Source organism: Hyla sarda, chromosome 6 (genome assembly GCF_029499605.1).
Source record: "Hyla sarda isolate aHylSar1 chromosome 6, aHylSar1.hap1, whole genome shotgun sequence".
In the NCBI taxonomy this organism is placed as follows: domain Eukaryota; kingdom Metazoa; phylum Chordata; class Amphibia; order Anura; family Hylidae; genus Hyla; species Hyla sarda.
The window spans coordinates 215,721,567-215,746,142 of NC_079194.1; the positions used below are offsets into that span (position 1 = coordinate 215,721,567).

General features: G+C 43.8%; 2 protein-coding genes across 4 annotated transcripts; one reads left to right on the forward strand and one right to left on the reverse strand.

Moving 5' to 3' along the window:
- HSDL1 (hydroxysteroid dehydrogenase like 1) lies at positions 1 to 23,768 on the forward strand. Of its 2 annotated transcripts, none has more exons than XM_056526408.1 (5): positions 1 to 131; positions 6,969 to 7,201; positions 8,674 to 9,110; positions 14,516 to 14,734; positions 23,064 to 23,768. In XM_056526408.1, exons 2-5 carry the CDS (start codon positions 6,982 to 6,984, stop codon positions 23,127 to 23,129), a joined length of 942 nt encoding a protein of 313 aa, XP_056382383.1. In that variant the 5' UTR covers positions 1 to 131; positions 6,969 to 6,981; the 3' UTR covers positions 23,130 to 23,768. The 2 variants fall into 2 exon arrangements, with proteins under 2 accessions (XP_056382383.1, XP_056382382.1); XM_056526407.1 differs by having other exon boundaries at positions 116 to 194.
- Positions 19,164 to 21,583, reverse strand: LOC130276694 (E3 SUMO-protein ligase ZBED1-like). Of its 2 annotated transcripts, none has more exons than XM_056526406.1 (2): positions 20,022 to 21,583; positions 19,164 to 19,922 (listed from the first exon to the last, which is right to left on the reverse strand). In XM_056526406.1, exons 1-2 carry the CDS (start codon positions 21,480 to 21,482, stop codon positions 19,497 to 19,499), a joined length of 1,887 nt encoding a protein of 628 aa, XP_056382381.1. In that variant the 5' UTR covers positions 21,483 to 21,583; the 3' UTR covers positions 19,164 to 19,496. The 2 variants fall into 2 exon arrangements, with proteins under 2 accessions (XP_056382381.1, XP_056382380.1); XM_056526405.1 differs by having other exon boundaries at positions 19,164 to 19,925.
- Positions 23,769 to 24,576: the final 808 nt, after the last annotated feature.

The following is a 24,576-nucleotide window of genomic DNA, read 5'->3' on the forward strand; positions in this document are numbered from 1 at the left end:
CTACGGAGAGGCACCGCCCACGTGTCGCACACTAACCAATCAGCATAGCCTCCTCCTCCTGCTTCCTGCTGCTGGAATCACGTGACCGTTCAGGCCGTTGTCCCGCAGTCCAGAGGCGGATGGTGCTGCAGGTCAGATTGGCAGACGGCTGTGTGGCCGGGAGGTTGTCAAGAGATGCTGGGGGTGGGGAAGATGTATACATCAAGTTTCTGGCCTTTAAGAATTAGAGCTGACATTTGTCTGGTTGCTATGGGCAACTCAACTCTTCCTTTGTTTTATAGATCAGTATTTCCCAACTGCTGTCCGGGCATGCTGGGAGTTGTAGTTTTGTAACAGCTGAGGGCACTCTGGTTGGGAAACACTGACTATAGATCCTCACCCCCTCCTCCTTCCATGTGAAACCACATAAATTAACCCCTTAAGGACGTAGCGTTTTTCCACTTTCATTTTTTCCTCCTTACATTTAAAAAAAAAAAAAAAACTTTCAATTTTGCACCTAAAAATCCAGATGATGGCTTTTTTTTTTTTTTTTTTTTTGCGCCACCAATTCTACTTTGTAATGACATCAGTCATTTTACCCAAAAATCTACGGCGAAACGCAAAAAAACAAACGTGCAACAAAATTGAAGAAAAAAAGTCATTTTGTAAATTTTGGGGGCTTCCATTTCAACCTAGTAATTTTTTTGGTAAAAATGACACCTTCTCTTTATTCTGTAGGTCCATACGATTAAAATGATCCCCTACTTATATAGGTTGGATTTTGTTTTACTTCTGGAAAAAATCATAACTTCATGCAGGAAAATGTATACGTTTAAAAATGTCATCTTCTGACCCCTATAACTTTTTTATTTTTCCACGTACAAGGCGGTATGAGGGCTCCTTTTTTTGCACCGTGAGCTGAAATTTTTATCGGTACCATTTTTGTTTTGATCTGACTTTTTGATGGCTTTTGATTTATTTATTTTTTTAATGGTATAAAAAGTGACCAAAAATACGCTATTTTGGACTTTGGAATTTTTTTGCGCGTACGACATTGACTGTGCGGTTTAAGTAACAATATATTTTTATAGTTCAAACATTTATGCAAGTGGCAATACCACATGTTTGTTTTTATTTATATTTTTTTTTAAATGGGAGGTGATTCTGATTATTAGGGAAGGGTTTCAATCACATTTATTAACTTTTTTTTATGCAGTGTTATAGCCCCCTCTAGTGGCTATAATACTGCATACACTGATTACAGGCACTGTTCAATGCATTGCCATAGGAATGCATTGATCAGTGTTTTCTGTGTTTTCAAGCCTGGATTTCAGGCTTTGAGCAATCAAACGCTGATCGGACAGCCAGGAAGAAGGTAAGACACTTCCCGCTGTCCTCTCAGCTGTTTGGGATGCCGTGATTTCACCGCAGCTATCCCGAACCGCTCCACTGAGCTAACCGGCAGTGTATTCTCCCATTTTAGATTCCGCAATCAACTTTGATCCTTAATCCTTCCTGTACTTATTAGCTGCTGAATACTACAGAGGAAATTCTTTTCTTTTTGGAATGCTCTCTGATGACATCACGAGCACAGTGCTCTTTGCTGGCGTTATTATAATAAGTCTTTATTTATTGTTGTCCTTAGTGGGATCTGAACACAAGGCCCCAGCACAGCAAGGCAGCAGTGCTAACCACTAAGCCACCATGCTGCCCTTAGCATACATCTGCTATGTATGGTTGCTAAAATGGACAGAGATGTCATCAGTGTTCCAAAAAGAAAAGAATTTCCTCTGTAGCATTCAGCAGCTAATAAGTACTGGAAGGATTAAGATTTTTTGATAGCAGTAATTTGCAAATATGTTTAACTTTCTGGCACCAGTTGATTTAAAAGATAAAAGGTTTTCACCGGAGTACCCCTTTAATACCGGACATCAGCCTGATCGGAGATGTCCAGTATTAGCCACGGGTCCTGGTTGCTGATAGCAACTGGGACTCCCCAGATACGAAGAAGCTGAGCGCGCTTCATAGATCGGGAGTCGGCTTCGGACGTAAATATACGTCCGTGGTCGTTAAGGGCTTAAAACAGTGTTTCCCAACCAGGGTGCCTCCAGCTGTTGCAAAACTACAACTCCCAGCATGCCCGGACAGCCTTTGGCTGTCCGGGCATGCTAGGAGTTGTAGTTTTGCAACAGCTGGAGGCACCCTGGTTGGGAAACACTGAATTAAATATACTATCTACATTGGCTCTGGTAGTACTGCAGAGATTATAAAGCGCTGTTCACATGTGTGTTAATTGTTCTGAATGGAAACCATGATGTAGTCCCAGATCTATTGTACAGCAGAGTCCACTGATATATAACAGGGTCTGTCAGGTTCTGTCGTCCTGTCTGTTGCTTTCATGTGAAACGTCAATTCCTGGGCTATTCCTACTGTCAGATGTAATTGAATCTGTGATGGAGGCTTCAGCGCAGATGTGAACAGAGACTAAGGGAAGGGAATTTATGCGCCAACATATTCAGTGAATGGAGCTGGAAGCAGACAGCACCGCACATTGTATAGTGGCCATGTTGGGTTACTGCAGCTCAGTTCCCATCGGTGTGAGTAGGAGTAGAGCAGCGATAACCCAGCATGGCTGCTACACCGTGTACGGAGCTGTCTGCTTCTGTCTCTTACTACAGTAGAATCTCCCAAGAGCGGACACTATGGGTATGTTCACACTATGTAATTCCCGCGGAATTCCATGAACGGAATTACGTGCTGTGAACATAAGCATCAGTGTGAATGGGTTTCCGTGAGACACGTTCACACTGCGGAATTTCACGCCGCTGAAATTGTTCCGTGCAAAGAAAGAACTTGTTCATTTTTTACGTGGAAGTCCGCGAACACTGCATAGCCGTCAATGGTGACTGTGCAGTACCGCACGGTCCCACCGCCGAAGTATTGCAGCGGCGGCCGCCAGAATGGAATCTCCGCTTGCGGAATTCTGCGAGCGGAGATTTTGTTCATAATCCGTAGTGTGAACATAACCTCACGGGGAATAAAAAAGTGTCCACTATTGGGAGATGTCCCTTTTTGGGGGAAAAAAGGCTTAGGGTGCATGCACACCATGTTTTTGCAATACAGTTCCCGTATCAGGTTTTTGATGAAAAACGGATTCCTCAAAACCGTACTAAACTGTATCAAAACGGGTGTAAAAATTTCAACCCGTATACGGTTAAAAACCGTATGCAGTTTGAAAAATGATGTACGGTTGCATCAGTTTTTTAAGAAAAACGGTGTACGTTTTTAACTCTTCACTCCATTTTGAATAAAGTTTCACTTGTTTGATTGAAATTCCAAGAAAAAAAACTGTGCAAAGTCAAAAACCGGATGGTGAAAACCGGATGGAACCGTACGCACATACAGTTCTGTATGATTCCCATTTACTCCCATGTAAAAAAAATAAAAAATAAAAAAAAGTATACGGTTTAATACGGTTTTTCACCCGGACCAAAATACGTGGTAGACTCAGGTTTTGGGTACGGGTAAAAAAACGGACAAAACCTTATGAGGCAAAACGGACTAAACCAGATGATGCGTTTGACATACAGTTTACAATGTTAAGTCAATGCATACGGTTTTCTATATGATTTCATATGGTTTTTAACTTGAAACCGTATATGGGAACTGTATAGCAAAAACGTGGTGTGCGTGCACCCTTTAAACATCTTTCTAAATGACGGGATACTGTTCTGTACTCACTCCAGAGTGTAATTACCTACAAAACACGATAAAATCTAAATATCAATAAATAATTTTGCACTGTAATAAGGCTTTAAAAAAATCTCAACAATATAATTAAGTAGGAAAAGTAATGCCAAATCATTCCCCCATCCCCTTGCCAAATCATCCCCCCCATGCCAATTCATTCCCACCCCCCATGCCAAATCATGTTTTTTCTCATTCCTCAAAGCATTAAAAACATTTTTTACAGGGGAAAACTTGGTCTGATATCCTGTTGTGTTGAAGCATTTCTGGTTCCTGTATGTCTTTGTATTTTATGTGCTGGTAATGGCCCCGTTAATATGTATTAAAGGAGTAGTCCAGTGGTGAACAACTTATCCCCTATCCTAAGGATAGGGGATAAGTTTGAGATCGCGGGGGGTCCAACCGCTGGGGCCCCCTGCGATCTCCTGTACGGAGCCCTGACAGCCCGCGGGAAGGGGGCGTGTCTACTTCCGCAGGAAGCGGCAGCTGACACACCCCCTCAATACAACTCTATGGCAGAGCCGAAGCGCTGCCTTCGGCAATCTCCGACTCTGCCATAGAGATGTATTGAGGGGGCGTGTCGGCCGCCGCTTCGTGCGGAGGTCGACACCCGCTATCTGGGCCGAGAGCAGGGCCCCCGTACAGAGAGATCGCAAGGGGCCCCAGCGGTAGGACCCCCCGCGATCTCAAACTTATCCCCTATCCTTAGGATAGGGGATAAGTTTTTCACCACTGGACTACCCCTTTAATAAGTGCATATCCCAAATCTTCTTGTGTGCCGGTGGCCCCTGTACGTGGTTTATTGCTCAGGGTGACTCATCTACTTTACCTTTACACTTGTTTTATCATATCTAACCCAACCAAGAGAAGGATCATGTTAGATTTTAACCCACTGTTCATTTTGTCCTCAGGGAGATAACCTGCTGCCTGTGTTAGAGGTTGGTTCAGTAATCGACACGTCAGGTGTCAAGTATTGTAATGTGTATTTCATATAAAGTAGTTCTTAACTGTGGTATGATCTGTGCCACAAGTAAGAATGGGGGTTATATATTCTTAAAGTAGCCTCTTCCCTTACCCCCCAAGGACCCATCATTTAGGGACTAAACTACATAACATCCTCATGAGTGTGGAAAAAAAAATACTTGTCCAAAGGAATAAAACCGGGGGCACAATCTCCTTCTCCCTTATGACCATCCACTTTTCTGGGCCAATTTTCATTTTTGCACTCTTGTTGTTTCCTCCTCGCCCTATAATAATCATTACTTTTTTATTTTTCCATCTACAGACCCATGTGAGGGCTTGTGTTTTCTGGGATCCATTGTACTTTGTAATGACACCTCTTATTTTTCCATAACATATGCTCCTAAACAAGAAAAGAAAAAAAATATTGGTGAGGTGAAATAAAAAAAAAAGATAATTTAGCATATTTGATAGTTTTAGCTAATTTGAGCGCTTTTTTTAAATTTTTTCTGTGATATGATGTTATAAAAAAATTCTGGGGTTTGGTATTTTTTTTTTTTTTTACATTTACGTCATATTACCATACGGGATATATAATGTTATATTTTAATAGTTCGGACAATTACGCACGCAGTGATACCAAATATATTTATTTTTATGTTTTTTTATATAGGAAAAGGGGGTGATTGGAACGTTTAATATGGAAGGGGTTAATGTGTGTCTTTTAAACTTTTATTAACCTTTTTTTTTTTTTCACCATCGATAAAGCCTGGTCCAGCCCCACACTATCAATGACAGAGCCATGGCCCCTAGCCTCTTAAGGACGCAGGGCGTACCTGTACGCCCTGCACCCGGTCCCGGAATTTAAAACGGGGTCACGTCTAAAACAAAAGTAAAAGCTTCCCGGCAGCTCAGTCGGGCTGATCGGGACTATAGCGATAAAAGTCCCTTACCTTGCTCCATCGCGTACGATCGGCGTTTGATTACTCCAAGCCTGAGATGCAGGCTTGGGCAATCAACCGCCTAAAAAACTGATCCATGCAAAGCTATGGTTTTGCAGGGATCAGGGTAAAAGATCAGTGTGTGCAGTGTTATAGCTCCCTATGCCGCGTGCTGGCTATTAGCGGCGGCCCCCAGATACTTGAATCCACTGGGGGCCGCCATGTGGGGCCCGCTCCATACACCCTGATCGCCACCGTACTTGTGGGGGGCTTTCAGCTCCGACCCTACTTGCCTGAAGCAGGGCTAAAGGCCTGAAAAATTCACCTGCCTGGCTCCTGGAACTGCATGTCTCGGGCATCGGGCGATAGGATTTCAACATCCCTGATCCTGTATGAGAGCAATGTCACATTTCCAATGTCTGTAGTGGTTGTTGTGAGTGGACTAGCACAGCTTCTTAAACATAACCCTTTGTATGTACTTTAAGGCAAAATATACATTAGAATTCCTTTAAATGGGCACTGCCAGATTTAAAAACTTTTTATATGTTGTACATCTTAACAAAACTCTAATCTTTCTAATATACTTCATAAAAATACTATCTCCTTTTTATAGACATAAAAGCTTTTAATATAGACCACTATGGGTCCCCATACCAACCAGAACATAATCCTTTGTGACTGAAGCATCACCTTTGTCCCAGCTGTAGCACAGGCAGGGACAAAGTCCAGTAAGTGAGGATGGGACTAGCAATCCTCTGTGCTCACTCCTGTCCTGTCAGAATCCTGTCTGAGGGGAAGGTTACAGAGCCTGCAGTGAGTGAATGAAGAGACTACGCACAGTCTGGGGAAGAAGTGAATGCTTGGTGAGTGAGGGCGGGCTCAGTGCTTGCCTGGGACATACCCCTTCCTGAGCAGTGGATAACAGAATGCGTAAGTAGCAGAATAGAGGGATTTGTGAACCAAATATAGCTATACACATAAAAAAGACTTGTAAAGAATCTGCATGACCTAGTGAGTAATGTTCATAAGCATTAATAAGGCTAATTGTAAAATATTTCCTAGTTTAAAAAAAAAAAAAGACAAACTTATAAGAGTCCATTTTATGTTGGTCTCTCTTGAGTTTTATGTCTCTATGACTGCGGGATGGTGTGGAATGGCTAATAATGTGGTACCTCTCAGGTTACATAGATGCTGGATTAAATGAATTTTACCATAGGTCTATTAGGTGAGGAGGTATAAGACCTGATCAGTCAGACAGTGTTGATCAAATCCTTTCTTCATATGACTGATCTGTTGTGTGAAATGTTCATTTCTTTAACATGGATTTTCCACTGATTTCAGATCTGTATCCTCCATGGCGGCAGTAGACAGCTTTCATCTTCTGTACAGAGAGGTGGCCAGGTCTTGTCAGAACCATTTGGAGTTTTTGGCTGTAGTGGGTGCCCTGTACACAGCTAGAAAGGGTCTCTGCATCTTGTATGATTGCTACAGTCTGCTTAGACTTCATGTTACCCCATGTCTGCTCAGCAAGAAGGACCTTGTCCAGCACTATGGAGAATGGGCAGTGGTGACTGGTAAGTAGAAGCTTTGGAATTAGTAAAACTTGTTGACTAGCACACCCTTAAAGGGGTACTCCGCCCCTAGACATCTTATCCCCTATCGAAAGGATAGGGGATAAGATGTCTGATAGCGGGAGTCCCGCCGCTGGGGACCCCCGCATTCTACCATGCGGCACCCACCTGTAACTGCTTGCGGAACCGCTGGAGGCCCTCAGGCTAATACCATCCCGACCACGGGGACGTAAGATCGTGACATCACGACTCCGCCCCCGTGTGACATCACACCCCGCCCCCTCAATGCAAGTCTATGGGAGGGGGTTTGACCACTTTCACGCCCCCTCCCATAGACTTGCATTGAGGGGGCGGGTGTGACATCACGATCTTACGTCCCCGTGGTCGGGATGGTATTAGCCTGAGGGCCTCCAGCGGTTCTGGAAGCCGTCAAAGGTGGGTGCCGCATGGTAGAATGCGGGGGTCCCCAGCGGCGGGACCCCCGCGATCAGACATCCCCTATCCTTTGGATAGGGGATAAGATGTCTAGGGGTGGAGTACCCCTTTAACAGCTTTAGGGTAAGTGGACAAGGCAGAATTCAATGGATGAATTCCGCCGTAAATGGGATTCCGCAGTCCCATTCAGGCAGAAGAATTTTGCATTCTGCATTCCGCAGATATATAAGACCAGTCTTATATTTTGCAAAATTCTGTGGCGGAATCCCATTGAAATGAATGGGGCTTGAATTTCATTGGAATTCTGTGTTCTGAGAATACAGTAATTCTGCTGGAATTCCGCAATTCCATTCAGCATGCTTTGCTGAACGGAATTTCTGCTGAATTTTGGGGATAAGTGCCCGATCACGGGGGGTGGCGTTGGTTGACTTTGACTGCTGGGACCCCCTGTGATCTCCTCAACTGCGGCGCCGGGGAGGAGATTGCGCGGGGGGTCCCAGTGGTCAGATCCCCCACGATCAGACACTTGTCACCTATCCTGTGGATAGGGGATAAGTTGTTGTTTTTTCTGGACTACCCCTTTAAAGTGTCCTCACTGCCTTATGGTGTAGGCTAGTGGCCTCTAAACTGTGGACCTCCATCTATTGCATAACTACTACTGCCAGCATGCTGGGAATTGTAGTTTTGCAACAGCTGGAGGTCCGCAGTTTGAAGGCAACTGATGTACACAAATCTTTTCCTAAACATTTCCCTATGAATAGTAGTATTAGCTGCGTTAATTCATAGAAGTTTGAATGCCACACATGCTGTGTAACAATCGCCTGCTTGTAGTCATGGAGGTTGAGACTCTCAGCTGAAGAAAGTGGATGGTCCCTAAACATGTGCATTCTTGCTTGACACCCCTGAGGCAGAGATCTGTCATCACAAGACTCTTGTAGAGAATAGGAATAGGGGAAATATAAGGAAGATGTAGCATGGTTTTATATGGACAACGCAAAGAGGTTACTAAAATAGTTTCTTTGTTTCCTTCTATCTACTAGGTGCCACCAACAGCATTGGCAAGGCATATGCGGAGGAGCTAGCAAAGTGTGGTCTGAATATCATCCTGATCTGCAGCAAGAGAGACCAGTTACACAATGTGTCAGAGGCCATCACTAGAACTTATGGTGTTAACACCAACTTCATTGATGTAGATTTCAGCCAGGGTCAAGAGGTGTATCCTTCCATTAGGGAAGCATTGAGGAATTTAGATGTTGGCATTCTAGTCAATAATGCTGGAGTGTTCGATGAGAATCCAGAACGTATTGTTGAGATTCCAGAAGATAAAGTTTGGGATACCATTCATGTCAACGTAGCTTCAGCTGTAATGATGGCTCATATAGTGCTCCCTGGAATGGTAGAGAAGAAGCGAGGAGCCATTGTCAACGTGATATCTGGATCTGCTGGCAAAAGTGACTCTCAAACTGCTGCTTCTAAGGTTAAGTATTATCGAAGGAACTAGTGTCATGCTGCCAAACCAGGGTCAACCGGAAACACTGACAGGCTGCCTTATCACAATGATCTATAATTTACCCTAAACGGTCTTGCCATTTCAGATATATTATAGTTGTAACTGCAGCTGGGAAAGGTGCTCCGAGTCATTTGGATGATCCATCAGCCTTCATTGTTAGATCTCTCCCCATTTGTGTATAGGGAGACATCTAGGGTGACAGGATTAGACTACACTCTGTTATTCTTGTACTGTGCCTCCATGAAAACAAACAGGTCTGCACAGGAACTGTAGACAAAAAACAAACAAAAGGGAAGGGCTTTTCCAAAAATGTGATACAGTGAAGTAAAATATTATTTGATTACTGACGAAGAAATGATGAGCCTATCATTTTAAAGGGGTACTCCACTGGAAGTAAATGTTCCAAACGCTATTTTCGCGCTGCATGGGTTGGCCACGCCCCTCGTGACATCAAGGCCATGCCATCTCAATGCAAGTCTGTGGGAGGGGGCGTGGCCATTACATCACAAGGGGAGTGACCGACCCCCGCAGCACGAAAATAGCATTCGGAACACTTACTTCTGAACGCTGGCCAGTGGAGTACCCGTTCAAAGGGAACCAATCAGCATATTTTAGCATATATATAACGCTTGGCAATGCATTATGTATGCTAAGATCATTATCCTCACCATCCCCGGGGGACAATTGTGCCCCCAGGGATGGTGAAGATATTAAGTTATAAAGTTATTTCAACAGTGAGAGACAGAATAACAACGAAAAATTAAGAAAATGCATTTCAAACGAATTATGGATTAATATGCATTTTACTCAGTGAAATAAATATTTGATTTCCTATCAGTCAGCAAGATTTATGGCTCTTAGGTGTCTTTTATACAGGTTACAAGCTGAAATTAGAAGCAATCTCTTAAAGGGAGTGCTCAGACCTTAGCTTGTTACCTTTATAAAAGACGCCTGTCCACAGACTCAATCAATCAGATTCCAAACTCTCCACCATGGCCAAGACCAAAGAGCTGTTCAGGGATGTCAGGGACAAGATTGTAGACCTACACAAGGCTGGTGAGGAAACCACCCAGATGTATTCGGAAGGATCTTGTCAATGATCTCAAAGGAAGTTGGTGCCATAGTCACCAAGAAAATAAAGACACACTATGCCATGAAGAATCCTGCTGTGCCCACAAGGTCCCCCTACTCAAGAAATCACATGTACAGGCCTGTCTGAAGTTTGCCAATGAACATCTGAATGTTTCCAAGGAGAAATGGGTAAAAGTGTTCTGGTGAGAGAAGACAACAATCAAGCTCTTTGGCAATAACTCGCTGTGTTTGGAGGAGTAGAAGAAATGCTGCCTATGACCTTAAGAACACCATCCCCACCATCAAACATTGTGGTGGAAACATTATGCTTTAAAGGTGTCTTTCTGCTAAGGGTATGGGACAACTTCACTGCATTAAAGGGACGATGGATGGGGCTGTTTACCATCAAATCTTGGGTGAGAACCTACTTTCCTCAGCCAGGGCATTGAAAATGGGTCCTGAATGGGTATTCCAGCATGACAGGGACCCAAGGCTAAAAAGTAGTGGCTCAAGTAAAAGCACTTAAAGGTCCTGAAATGGCCAGGCCAGTCTCTAGGCCTTTATCCCATAGAAAATGTGTGGAGGAAGCTTAAAGGGGTACTCCGGCGCTTAGACATCTTATCCCCTATCCAAAGGTTAGGGGATAAGATGCCTGTTCACGGGGGTCCCGCCGCTGGGGACCCCCGTGATCTTGCACACAGCACCCCAGTTAAAATCAGTCCCTGGAGCATGTTCACTTCGGGTCTGATTACCGGCGACCACGGAGCCGGCGGTGTGTGACGTCACGCCTCCGCATGATGTCACGCTCTGCCCCTCAATGCAAGCCTATGGGAGGGGGTCTGACAGCTGTCTCCCATAGGCTTGCATTGAGGGGCGGAGCGTGACGTCACACGGGGGGCAGAGGCCTGACATCACACGCCGCCGGCCCCGTGGTCGCCGGTAAACAGACCCGGAGGGAACACGCTCCGGCGACTGATTTTAACTGGGGTGCAAGATCACGGGGGTCCCCAGCGGCGGAACCCCCGCGATCAGGCATCTTATCCCCTATCCTTTGGATAGGGGATAGGATGTATAAGCGCAGGAGTACCCCTTTAAGGTTCAAAGTTGCCAAACATCAGCCTCAAAGCCTTAAAGGGGCAACAAACTGTTCCGAACACTGGAGCCGATGCCGGGAGCTTGTGACGTCATAGCCTTGCCCCCACAATGCAAGTCTATGGAAGGGGATGTGACGGCTGTCACGCCCCCTCCCATAGACTTGCATTGAGGGGGTGGGGCTATGATGCCACAAGCTCCCGGCTCCAGTGTTCAGAACAGTTTGTTCCAAACGCTGAGCATCGGAGTGCCCCTTTAATGACTTGGAAAGGCTCTGCTGTGAGGAATAGGACAAAATCCCTCCTGAGATGTGTGCAAACCTTGTGGCCAACTACAAGAGACATCTGACCTCTGTGACTACCAACAAGGTTTTGCCACCAAGTACTAAGTCATATTTTGCCAAGGGGTGAATTACTTATTTTACTGGGAAAAAATGCTAATCAATTTATAACTTATTTTAAATGTGTTTTTCAGAATTTTTTTGTAGTTATTATGGGGGAGATTTATCAAAACTTGTGCAGAGTAAAAGTTGACCAGTTGCCCATAGCAACCAATCAGATCGCTTCTTTCATTTTTGAGTGGCCCATTTAAAAATGAAAGAATTGATCTGATTGGTTGCTATGGGCAACTGGTAAACTTTTCCTCTGCACAGGTTTTGATAAATCTCCCCCTTTGTCTCTCACTTTTCAGTCAGCAGGAGATCAAATATTTTTTCCTTCACTGTAAGCATATGTTGGAAATTTAGCTTTTCGGGCGCTCTTACATGCCGCAGTACTGGCCGCAGCAAGAACTTGCATTAACTGTAACTGCAGGCAGAACCTGGACTTGCCACTTTAGGCAATTCAGGAGCAGTGGTCCCCAAACTGTGGCCCTCCAGATGTTTCAAAACTACAACTCCAGCATGCCTGGACAGCCAAGGGCTGTCCAGGCATGCTGGGAATTGTAGTTTTGCAACATCTGGAGGGCCACAGTTTGGGGACCACTGGCTTAAAGAAACAAGTCAAGGTTCTGCCTGCAATTATCATAAACTCATTAGTTACGGGTGCTAATGCACCATTAAAGAGCAACCTTTCTGGTGCCTTTTGCCTTTTTATCAGGCATTATTCATTTCATGCGATGTTCTGTATATATATATATATATATATATATATATATATATATATTAGGGATCGACCGATTATCGGTTTGGCCGATATTATCGGCCGATAATGGCGATTTTGGACATTATCGGCAATTACCTTGCCGATAATGCCCCGCCCCCCGGCCAGAGACGACCATCGCCGCCGCTTCCCCATTGCCTCCCCCTATCCTCGGCCCACATACCGCCGCCGCTGCCCCATTGCCTCCCCCCATCCTCTGGCCACATGCCGCTGCCCCATCGCCTCCCCCCCCATCCTCTGCCCACATACCGCCGCCTCCCCCCATCCCCGGTGTTATAATTACCTGTTCGCGGGGTCCGCGATCCTTCTGGCTCCTGCACTGGTGCTGTGCGCTGCGTAATGACGAGTGATGTCCCCAACGCAACGTCACCGTGCACAGTGACAGCGCAGGACGCCGACGTAGCCAGAAGGCTCGCGGACCCCCGGGAACAGGAAATTATAACACCGGGGATGGGGGGAGGCGGTATGTGGCCAGAGGATGGGGGGGAGGCGATGGGGCAGCGGCATGTGGCCAGAGGATGGGGGGAGGCAATGGGGCAGCGGCGGCGGTATGTGGGCAGAGGATGGGGGGGGGGGGAGGCGATGGGGCAACTGTGGTGGTTAGACTCAGGAACCCAGGAGGCAGGGGGAGAGAAGCGGGCGGCGGTCTCTGGCACCACAAAAGCCGCTGCAGTTCATTGATTTAAAGCGCTTAAAACAGCTTCTGCCCCGCCGGGGGGGGGGGGGGGGGGGTTAGTGTTGAAATAGCCGATAACTTATACCGGAATAAGTTACCGGCTATCGGCCTGAAAGGTGACAGATTATCGGTATCGGCCCTAAAAAATCGATATAGGTCGATCCCTAAATATAAATATATATATATATATATATATATATATATATATATATATATATATATATATATGATAAATCTTGCACACCAAGCAGATGGATCATTGTCTTTCAACATGGAATAAACCACCAATTTTAATTTTTCTTATATATATTTTATATACCGTATTTATCGGCGTATAACACGCACTTTTTAGGCTGAAATGTTTAGCCTAAAGTCTACCTGCATGTTATACGCCCATAAGCCGCTGCAGTTCAATGATTTAAAGCGGGCGCTTTAAATCAATGAACTGCAGCGGCTTTGCAGGTGCAGAGACCTGCCATCGCTGCCGGCTTCCCTGCCCCTGCCTGTCCTGGGGTCTAGAGCCCTGCTGCCGGCCCTTCTCTCCCCCTGGCTATCGGTGCCGCTGCCCATTCTCTCCCCCTGTCTATCGGTGGGGTGTGCATCCCATGCGTCGTTGCTATGCACTGCACGGCGCGGCGCAATGACGTCACTCGTCATTGCGCCGCACAGTGCATACATAGCAACGACGCAGGGGACGCACACCGGAGGCCTGAAGCAGCGCGGACCCGACCCCGGCAACAGGTAATTATACAACCGGGGATGGGGGAGGCAACGGGGCAGCGGCGCCGGCAATGGGTGCCGCTGCCCCTTCTCTCTCCCTGGCTATCGGCGCTGCTGCCCCATTGCCAGGGCCGCTTCTCTCCCCCTGGCTATCGGCGCTGGCACCGATAGTCAGGGGGAGAGAACGGGCAGCGGCGCAGATAGCCAGCAGGAGAGAAGCGGCGGCAGCAGGGCTCTAGACCCCAGGAAAGGCAGGGGGAGAGAAGCGGGCAGCGACGGCCTCTCTCCCCCTGCCTTTCCTGGGGATGTATTGGGGTATACGCATGCACACACACGCACCCTCATTTTACCAAGGATATTTGGGTAAAAAACTTTTTTTACCCAAAATCCTTGGTAAAATGAGGGTGCGTGCTATAGGCCGGTGCGTGGTATACCCCGATAAATACGGTATATATATATATATATATATATATATATATATATATATGTATATGTATATGTGTGTGTGTGTGTGTGAAAAATCTATACATCTGAATGGGGTTGTTTCTAAACTAAGACTTCACAGGGCTTCTTCACAGTGTACCAACCACTTACATCTCGAAACCACTGCTACTAAACTATGCATTTTTATTGCTGTGTTTTCCTTCATCTAGGCTTATCTGGAAACCTTCAGCAGACAATTAGGTTCTGATATGTCGTCCAGTGGAATATTTGTGCAGTGTTTGACTCCTTTGTATGTAGGAAGCAAATCTTCCTCCTCTTCTGGAATCTTACCAATGTTTGCTCCATCTCCTGATGTGTATGTTCACCATGCAGTGAGAACACTGGGGTTCTCCACTAGGACCACAGGATATTGGGCTCATTCATTGCAGGTAGTATATGATTATATATATATCTGGTATATCGTACATTTTTGCATACATTAGCTTACATTTGTATAGATGTTAGAATTGTATTTTTGTACTTTTCTTTCCTGAAAGAAATTGTTCAGTAAACAAATATTTACCAAAAATTACTCTTTACCACAGAATAACCTTTCTAATGTCTTGGTCACTGTATTTTTTCTTCCCTGCAATGTGCTATCCACCGTCTGTTGTCAGGTTCAAAACATCTCTAATAACAGTCACAGCAAAATGGAACACAGGAAGTATGGGCAGGGCTTAGCCACTGCTATGTGTGGGAAAGAGGGAGCGAGAAGTACTGTGCACCTGCAAGCTGTGTCCATTCCCCACACAATCTGCACTGTCTGCAGGCTTATCTTTTCTGCTGTTTCTGTTATTTCTGCTCACACAGCACCATTCAAAGCAAGTGCCCCAGTAACCCCTTCTCCACCCACATTTCATCTGTAGTAGTGTACTGTAAATCATCAGCCCAGTACAATGTCAGCCTTTTAAGTGTGCATTCACCAGTCCTCTTGTTATAGCATAGCAGAAAGGTGCAGGTCCTGTGCTGTGACTGGACAGGCAACTAAGGCAGGAAGTTCTTATGTGTGTACTACTGGCAAACAGCCCAGTTGGGGTACCGCTCCCTAAAAAGTAGGGAGGGATAAGTAGCTGTGCACCATGAAAGGGATTCTCCTGGGCTCAATAACAGCAGTGATCATAGTTTTATCTTCGGTCAGGAATTGGGCTCCATTTTATTTGGAAGGTCTTCTGGCCTTGACCTTTTCTTATACATAAATAGGGAGAGATCAGACTAACAGGGCCAGTGGACCACCCTGATTATTCAAAGCCTTGTTCATGACTGAATTTACAACTACAATTTTATATATTTTTTTTAAATCTGTGACACTTATGCATATGGGGCATAAAATACCCCCTCCAAATGTAAAGCAAAGCCTGTACCTAAATCCACAAGGTGTAACCTGGACTTATATAATAGCTGTCTGTTGTCATGTCTACACAGACAGTACAGTGAGGAAGTATATATCAACTATATGGAAAAGTAGAGAAAAATACCTAGGCACAGCAGTGATAGTCCTTAATTACCGTCTGGACAGATACAAAAGATCAATTAGCCATAGTAAGGGTGGTTATACATCAAGCAAAGCAGGTACAGAACAATTGCAAAAAGCAGTGAAATAAAGACGTAGCACTCACCAGTGGACATTAATTTCTTCCATATTAATTGTAGAGTTACAGCAATACGAAAGACAGGTTCGCATTACATGCAAGGAAAGTTGCAGTACAGAGGCATGGACAACTTTCCCTTGCATTAGCCAAAGCTGTATTTTGTATTGCTGTAACGCTACAATAAAGATGGAAGAAATGAACGTCCACTGGTGAGTGCTACATGTTTAGTTATCTTTTTGCAAATCTATCCCCAATATGGCTACAGAGAAATATATGTTTAATTAACCCCTTAAATAGTAGCTCCCATCATCCTTTTTTTTTTTCTGTCCCTGCCTATTCCATCTATCCCTAACCCCCTCCCTGCCTTTAATTTAATTTAATTTTTTTACTGTCTGAGAAATGGCTTTTTGTCTGCCTGGTAGTGTCCTCACTTACCAGGCAGACTTCCCCAGCAGGCGCAACGTCACAGATGCCTGCTGGGCGGGGCTGACTTCCGCCCTTAGCTCCTATACAGGGTGCCTCCAGCTGTTTCACCACTACAACTCCCAGCTTGCCCTGACATCTATTGGCTGTCATGGCATGCTGGGAGTTGTAGTGGTGAAACAACTGGAGGCACCCTGTGTTGAGAACAATAACTTTGTTATGGCCATGTCTGTGGCGCTACCCCACTTCTTCCCACCCCCCGTCCACTAGGAGGGAGACCCCTAGTGGACGGTTTTCTAAAGTAAAATACACTATTTTAATGATAAAAAAATAATGAATATATATTAGAGATATGTTGTAGTACATAAGTACTACAACTTTTTTTTTTTTTAAGTTTGGTGACAGTGCCCATTTAAGGACCAGAGTTTTTTCCGTCTTTGCACTTTAACTTTTTCCTCCTTACCTTTAAAAAATCATAACTCTATCAATTTTGCACCTAAAAATCCATATGGTGGCTTATTTGTGCGCCACCAATTCTACTTTGTAACGACTTCAGTAATTTTACCCAAAAATCTACAATGAAATGGAAAAAAAATAATTGTGCGACAAAATTGAAGAAAAAACACCATTTTGTAACTTTTGGGGGCCTTCGTTTCTACGCAGTTTATTCTTCGGTAAAAATGACACCTTCTCTTTATTCTGTAGGTCCATACGATTAAAATGATATCCTACTTATATAGTTTTGATTTTGTCGTACTTCTGGAAAAAATCATAACTACACGCAGGGTAATTTATACTTTTAAAATTGTCATCTTCTGACCCCTATAACTTTATTTTTCCACGTATGGGGCGGTATGAGGGCTCATTTTTGTGCCCTGATTTGAAGGTTTTAGCAATACCATTTTTGTATTGATTGGACTTTGTGATCGCTTTTTATTCATTTTTTCATTATATAAAAAGTTACTATTTTGGACTTTTTTTGCATGTACGCCATTGACTGCGCGGTTTAATCAACTATAAATTTTATAATTCGGACATTTCCGCACGTGGCGATACCACATGTGTTTATTTTTATTTACACAGTTTTTTTTTAAATGAGAAAAGGGGGGTGATTCAAACTTTTATTAGGGAAGGGGTTAAATGATCTTTATTCACTTTACTTTTTTCACTTTTTGTTTTTTTTTGCAATGTTCTAGCTCCCATAGGGGGCTATAACACTGCACACACTGATCTTTTACATTGATCAATGGTTTCTCATAGGAAATAGGGGTGTGAATCGCCAATAATTTGGCGATTCGATTCGAATCGCGATACCAGGGTGGCGATTCGATATATCGCGATATATCGCGATACTGTCATGATGGCGATATATCGCGATATATCGCGATATTCCCTATTAAAAGCTTGGGAAAACTTATTCTACACATCAATACTACATTCACACAAAGATGTACTGTATTAAATATACATTTATTTTTTCTTAAGAACAATGAGGACTTACAAAGTCAAACAAGTGTTTAAGCAACAAACTCTTGTGCTTGCAGGATTTTTTTTTTTTTTTTTTATAACAAACCTAATACTTTTTGACAGCTTAGCTGAGGTTTGATACTAGATTTCACAAATAAATACAATTCTGTATAACATAAATAAAATATGAAGGCATGTGCCTTATAAATAAGGTTATTCCTTCCAGTATGTTTTTTTACAAAAAAATAAAATAAAGTGCAATCCTGCTTTAATGCATTTTCAGAGTTAACATAAAGGCTACCAACTTCAACTGTTAAATGTTCCTTTAAGCTTTAAGGTGCAATATATAACAGTAGACAAACTCTACACTTAAAGGTGCAACAGCAAAATATCTGTTCAGTAACACAAAAGGCCAACGCCTGGAATAGCAGAGTATCCATAATCCTAGTCCTCACACATACGACTCTGCTATTCCAGGCGTTGGCCTTTGTTATACTGCACAGCTGTTTTGCTGTTGCACTGGTGTAGTGTTATTTTTTTATAGTTGCCTTACTGTACTACTAGCACAGTAAGAGTGGAGACAACTATATAAACTCTACACTAGTGTAATAGGAAAACAGCGGTGAGAGCATTAACACAAAAAAGGCCAATGCCTGGAATAGCAGAGTATCTTCCTCACAGTACTAGCAAAGTGTTTTGTCTGCCCCCCTGCTACAAGTGACTGCAGAATAAGTACATACTAGACGTGGTACAAGTTAGACAACTATTATGAAACCCTAAACTTACAAGTGCAACAGCAAAACATTTGTGTGGAGTACCAGGAGTATAAGGCCATCGCCTGGAATAGCTCCTATGACATGACTATAAGTAAGTATAAAAGGATGGAACATGCAAGGTTTTTTTTTGCATTGTAATGTTATGTAATCTACTAAAATTCTTGTTGAGAAACACAAGCTGATCTACATGCCCAGCTATAAAGACACTTCTTTGTGCAGACACAATGTCTCCTGCAGTGGAGAAAACTCATTGGCCCAGATTTATCAAACTGTGTGAGAGAAAAAGTGGAGAGATTTCCCCCCAGCAACCAATCACAGCTCAGCTTTCACTTTACCAGAGCTCGTTAGCTGAGCTGTGATTGGTTGCTGGGGGGAAACTTCTCTATTTTTTCTGTCACACAGTTTGATAAATCTGGGCCATTATGCGCAATATTCTAATCCTATGTGAGGAGGATACTCTGCTTCCAGGACTTTTTTTTTATACTGCACAGATGTTTAGCTGTTGCACTTTTAAGTGTAGATATTTACTTAATAGTTAGTTATTGATAACAGTAACACAACAATTATAAACTCTACACTTAAAAGTGCAACAGGCACAGCAAAACATCTGTGCAGTATAAAACAAAGGCCAACGCCTGGAATAGTAGAGTATCCTCAAAAAGGTAGAGTACACTACAAAGTGTTTTGTCTGCATCCATGGTACAAGTGTTTCTGCAGAATATGTACATCTGTAGTAGACGTAGTAAGACAAGTTAGACAACTATTATAAAACCCTACACTGTTAAAAGTGCAACGTCAGCAAAACATGTTTGCAGTATAACAAACGCCAACGCCTGGAATAGCTCCTATGACATGACTACTATGACTAAAAGGATGGAACATGTGAGCTACTGAGCTTATTTTTTCTTCATCTTAAGATTCTTGTTGAGGAACACAAGCTGATCTACATGCCCAGCTTTAAGGACACTTCTTTGTGCAGACACAATGTCTCCTGCAGTGGAGAAAACTCGTTCTGCAGAGACACTTGTACCAGGGATGCAGAGGAAACACTTTGCTACTCTACCTATGTGAGGATACTCTGCAATGTGCTTCCTCCACCAGTCAAGAGGGTCATCACTGAGAGGCAAGGGGGTTTCATCTCTAAACATTCTAACTTCAGTTGCTGCAACATCATGTGCAGATTTTTGTGCTCGATGGTGTTTGTCAAAGGAAAAAGTTTGTCCAAGCAGCTCCGCCAATGCACATGATGCTCTGGGTTTCTTCATGGGTGGCTGGATGTTAGTTGCTGGTTGATTGTCTTCTTTGTCCTCCTCTTCTTCTTGCTGCTGAAAAACAAAAACAAGCAGTAATCAAATTGAAACTTAAGATATAAATAACATAATGTCAAACTCAATATTGCTTTGATGCCTTCACTCACCTACCATAGTAGAAGTAGTAGTTAGCTTTTGTATCTCAACCTCCACAGCTTCAGTCAGTCGTGCGTAGATGTCATCAGCCTCATCAGCAGGGAGGAAGGGTAGATTCTTGAACCGAGGGTCAACAGCTGATGCCATGTACAGGGTCTCCTTTTCATTTGCATATCTTTTTTTTAGATCTTGTGCTATTGCTTCCTTAATATCCTTGACTGTATCTGAATCATCAGGACTTCGTTCAGTGCCCATGATGAGCTTGGCATGAAGTGGTGCAATCAGTGACAGTGTTGGCATGCTCTCCTCTGACATCACTAATGTGGCATCTTTCATAGGCTTCAGAGCTTTCAGGACCTCTTCTGCACATGTGATGTCTGACTCAGTCAATGTGAAGATATCCTTTTCATTTTTCCTGACCTCATTGGAAAGAAGTGCTGCACATATTGCTGGTTGCTGTTCTAAAAACCTCTCAGTCATGTCATAGGAGCTATTCCAGCGTGTAACGACATCTGTAATCAGCCTGTGCTTTGGTAGCTGGAGTTGGTCCTGTTTGAGATTTAGCTGGTGACTGGCTATTGCACTGCGCCTAAAAAAGCCAGTGACACGCCTAATTCTTCCAAGCAGTCTGGCCACTGATGGTAGTTTAAGTGCTTTCTGTGAGGCTAGGTTTAGGCTGTGAGCAAAACACTGAATGTGGCTAACCTGTGCAAGTCTAGCAGCCACAGCCATATTGGCAGCATTATCTGTGACGACAACGGGATCTTTAGCAGTCAAGCCCCATTCATCAAGAGCACCACGGAGCAAACCTGCAATGTTTTCGCCAGTGTGGCTGTCATATATGGCTCGCGTTTGCAGCACGTGTGAGACTAACTTCCACTCGCCCGTAATGTGATGAGCTGTTATGGTCACGTACGACTCGGTACATCTGGAAGTCCAAGCATCACATGTCAAAGCCACTCTCCCGGCAGAACTCAGTTCCTCCAGCACAACCTTCTTTACATCTTTGTACATCTTCGGTAAAGCGATGTCTGTGATGTGTTGTCGGGAGGGTAGGGCGTAGCGGGGCTCCATCTCATTCACCATAATCTGAAAGCCCTCGTTCTCCACCACACTAAGAGGGCGCAGGTTTTTGCAAATGAAATAGAGCACAGATTGTGTTATTCTTGTTGCACGAATCGAGCCTGGTGGAAACTTGGCAGTATTAGCTTGGTCAAGAGTCCTCTGAGAAGCGGGGGTAGTGGTACTAGCTGCTTGTTTTAAGTTTACCTCTATGTCGCAATGATGCCTGGCCATGTGGGCACGTAGGTTTGTCGTATTCCCGCAGTATTTGATTCTGGCCTGACATATTTTGCACACTGCATGGCTCTTGTCATACTCCTTACTCCCTGGTTTATTGTAGAATCCAAAATGAGTCCAAATGCCCGCCTTATAACTCCCCGGCGCGTCCCGAATCTCTTTTTCATTGCCAGCCATGTTGATGCAGCGTTCACTCTGCAGCAGCTACCGCGAGACTACAGACTCAGACCAAACAGGAAGGAGAACATACGCACTCACAGGACAACTCTCGCGGGATCTTGTTCTTTCTCAGCTGCGACTCGCAGCTGAGAAAGAACAAGATCCCGCGAGAGTTGTCCTGTGAGTGCATAGACTGCGTACGTTCTCCTTCCTGTTTGTTCTGAGTCTGTAGTCTCGCGGTAGCATGTTAATTATAATAATTTATAAAAAAAAATCGATTCTCAGAATTTGAAAATCGATTCAGTATCGCGGAACAAAAAATCGCGATAATCGCGCGAATCGATTTTTTCTTACATCCCTAATAGGAAACCATTGATCAATGATTCTACCGCTTGACTGCTCATGCCTGGATCTCAGGCACTGAGCAGTCATTCAGCGATCGGACAACAGGAGGTAGGTAAGGGGACCCTCCTGCTGTCCAAAGCTGTTCGGGATGCCGCGATTTCACCGCGGCGATCCCGAACAGCTCCCTGAGCTAACCGGCATTGGTTTACTTTCACTTTAGACGCGGCGTTCAACTTTGCCCTTTGTGTCTAAAGGGTTAATAGCGCGCGGCACCGCGATCAGTGCCGCGCTATATGAGCCATGGGTCCCGGCCGTTATAGAAAGGGAAAGGACCCAGGACGTACCAGTACGTCCTTGGTCCTTAAGGGGTTAAATAGCTACAAAAAAAACACATTGGGGGAGATTCATGAGAGCTGTCTATTAGAGATGAGCGAACTTACAGTAAATTTGATTCGTCACGTACTTCTCTGCTCGGCATTTGATGACTTTTCCTGCATAAATTAGTTCAGCTTTCAGGTGCACCCGTGGGCTGGAAAAGGTGGATACAGTCCTAGGAGACTCTTTCCTAGGACTGTATCCACCTTTTCCAGCCCACCGGAGCACCGGAAAGCTGAACTAATTTATGCAGGAAAAGTCAGCAACCGCCGAGCTGAGAAGTTCGTGATGAATCGAATTTACTGTAAGTTCGCTCATCTCTACTGTCTATAAGAAAGGGAAGCTGCAATGATTGGTTGCTATGGGTACAGTGACAATTTTTTGTTAAATAGTAGTTATTTCTCTTCTTCACATTTCACAATGGAATCAGGGTAATTTAATAATAAAAAATAAAAACATACCTGCCTCGATTCCCACAGCTGCCATTCTGACAGATCTCAGTCCCATTTCTATTGCTTCCTCTATGTTTCACACTGCAGGAAATGCCTACAGAGCCAATCGCAGACTGAGGCGCGTCACCACTGCAGCCAGGGATTGGCTAGCAGCCATTTCCTGCAGGATTAACACATTAGAGAAAGCAGGAGCTGTGGGACTGAGAGCCGTCAGAAAAGCATCTGTGGGAATCGAAGCAGGTGAGTATGTGTTCTTTTTTTTTTTTTCTATTTATTTTTTTTTTTTTTTAAAGCACTTCAACTCTGTTCCGAAAAGTTTTGTCACACTGGAGTACCCCTTTTAAGATGTTTTCATGTGTTTTACTTCACTGTATGGAAGGGACATACTTCTCTTTGAGTTAATAACATTTTTCTCTATTTCATACAGCTCCTTGCATGTCGATGGATCCCTGGCTGGTTATGTGGATCAATAGGAACATTTCTCCAGCAGTAAACAATGGACGTGATGTTTTGACCATGATGATGTCTTAGGCTGTTGTGTTGTTTTCACTGTTGTCAGTTATTGCATTTTTATAATTTGTTGTCATTTAAACTCAAAGTGACAGCATCTGGACAACATGTTAAAAGTTTTTCAAATGACAGTGATGCTTTACAGGTTATGTACTCCTTTACACTGATTATTTGTATTGCTTTCTTTCCTGATTGCAGAATATTTCTAAATAGTCTTCAGTACTCAGAGAAATATAAATTAATCTGCTTTCTCAGTGTTAGAGAAAGCAACAGGAAGGAAACAGGAGAAGGTTACACCCCAGCTCAGATAGTAGACAGGCAGTAGAGAAACCCTGAAGGGCAGCTCACACATGCTGGAATGAAAGCAGAGAGCAGATTCAAGTCTGCTGGGGATAATCATATAGGTAGTTTACAAACAAAGATAGAAATGAACTCATACAGCACACTTTAGAGGCTGCAGAAGCAAAAATAGGCAATATTTTTAATAAAAACCTTTGTTTTTGCACCAATTACAAAGCTAGAATAAAAGTTCAAATAACTTAAAAGCTAGAAATAAAAGATGCTTTTCAGAGGTGCACATAGTCTTTTAAGACTTTAATAAAGACTTACTGTTGTTTGTGGACTAGATATTTATTTCATTAACATTATACCTTATTAATTGAATTTCACTGAGATAGAAGAGAGAAAACACTATACTGATCATAAATATATGTAATCTATTCTAGTAAATATCTAATGGAATGGATGGGAATTGTTACGCCCCGCCCCCATAGACTTGCATTGAGGGGGCGGGGCGTGACATCACACGGGGGCGGAGTCGTGACGTCACGAACTTCCGTTCCCGTGGTCGGGACCCAGACCCTCCAGCGCTACCGGAGCAGAAACAGGTGGGTGCCGCATGCTATATTGCGGGGGTCCCCAGCGGCGGGACCCCCGTGATCAGACATCTTATCCCCTATCCTTTGGATAGGGGATAAGATGTCTAGGGGTGGAGTACCCCTTTAAAGGGGTACTCCGATGGGGGGGGAAAAAGTTAAACAGATTTGTAAATTACTTCTATTAAAAAAATCTTAATCCTTCCAGTACTTATTAGCTGCTGAATACCACAGGAAATTATTTTCTTTTTGGAACACAGTGCTTTCTGCTGACATCATGACCACAGTGCTCTCTGCTGACATCTCTGTCCATTTTAGGAACTGTCCAGAGCAGCATATGTTTGCTATGGGGATTTTCTCCTACTCTGGACAATTCTTAAAATGAACAGAGATTTCAGCAGAGAGCACTGTGCTCGTGATGTCAGCAAAGAGCTCTGTGTTCCGAAAAGAATTTCCTCTGTAGTATTCAGCAGCTAATAAGTACTGGAAGGACTAAGATTTTTTAATAGAAGTAATTTACAAATCTGTTTAACTTTCTGGCACCAGTTGATAAAA

Coding starts and splice junctions, on each gene's coding strand:
- LOC130276694 (XM_056526405.1), bottom strand. CDS start 21,482: ATGGCTGGCAATGAAAAAGAGATTCGGGACGCGCCGGGGAGTTATAAG. Junction 19,926..20,021: donor TAACTACTACTTCTACTATG/GTAGGTGAGTGA, acceptor TTTGTTTTTCAG/CAGCAAGAAGAAGAGGAGGA.
- HSDL1 (XM_056526407.1), top strand. CDS start 175: ATGCTGGGGGTGGGGAAGAT. Junction 7,202..8,673: donor AGAATGGGCAGTGGTGACTG/GTAAGTAGAAGC, acceptor TCTATCTACTAG/GTGCCACCAACAGCATTGGC. Junction 14,735..23,063: donor ATTGGGCTCATTCATTGCAG/GTAGTATATGAT, acceptor TATTTCATACAG/CTCCTTGCATGTCGATGGAT.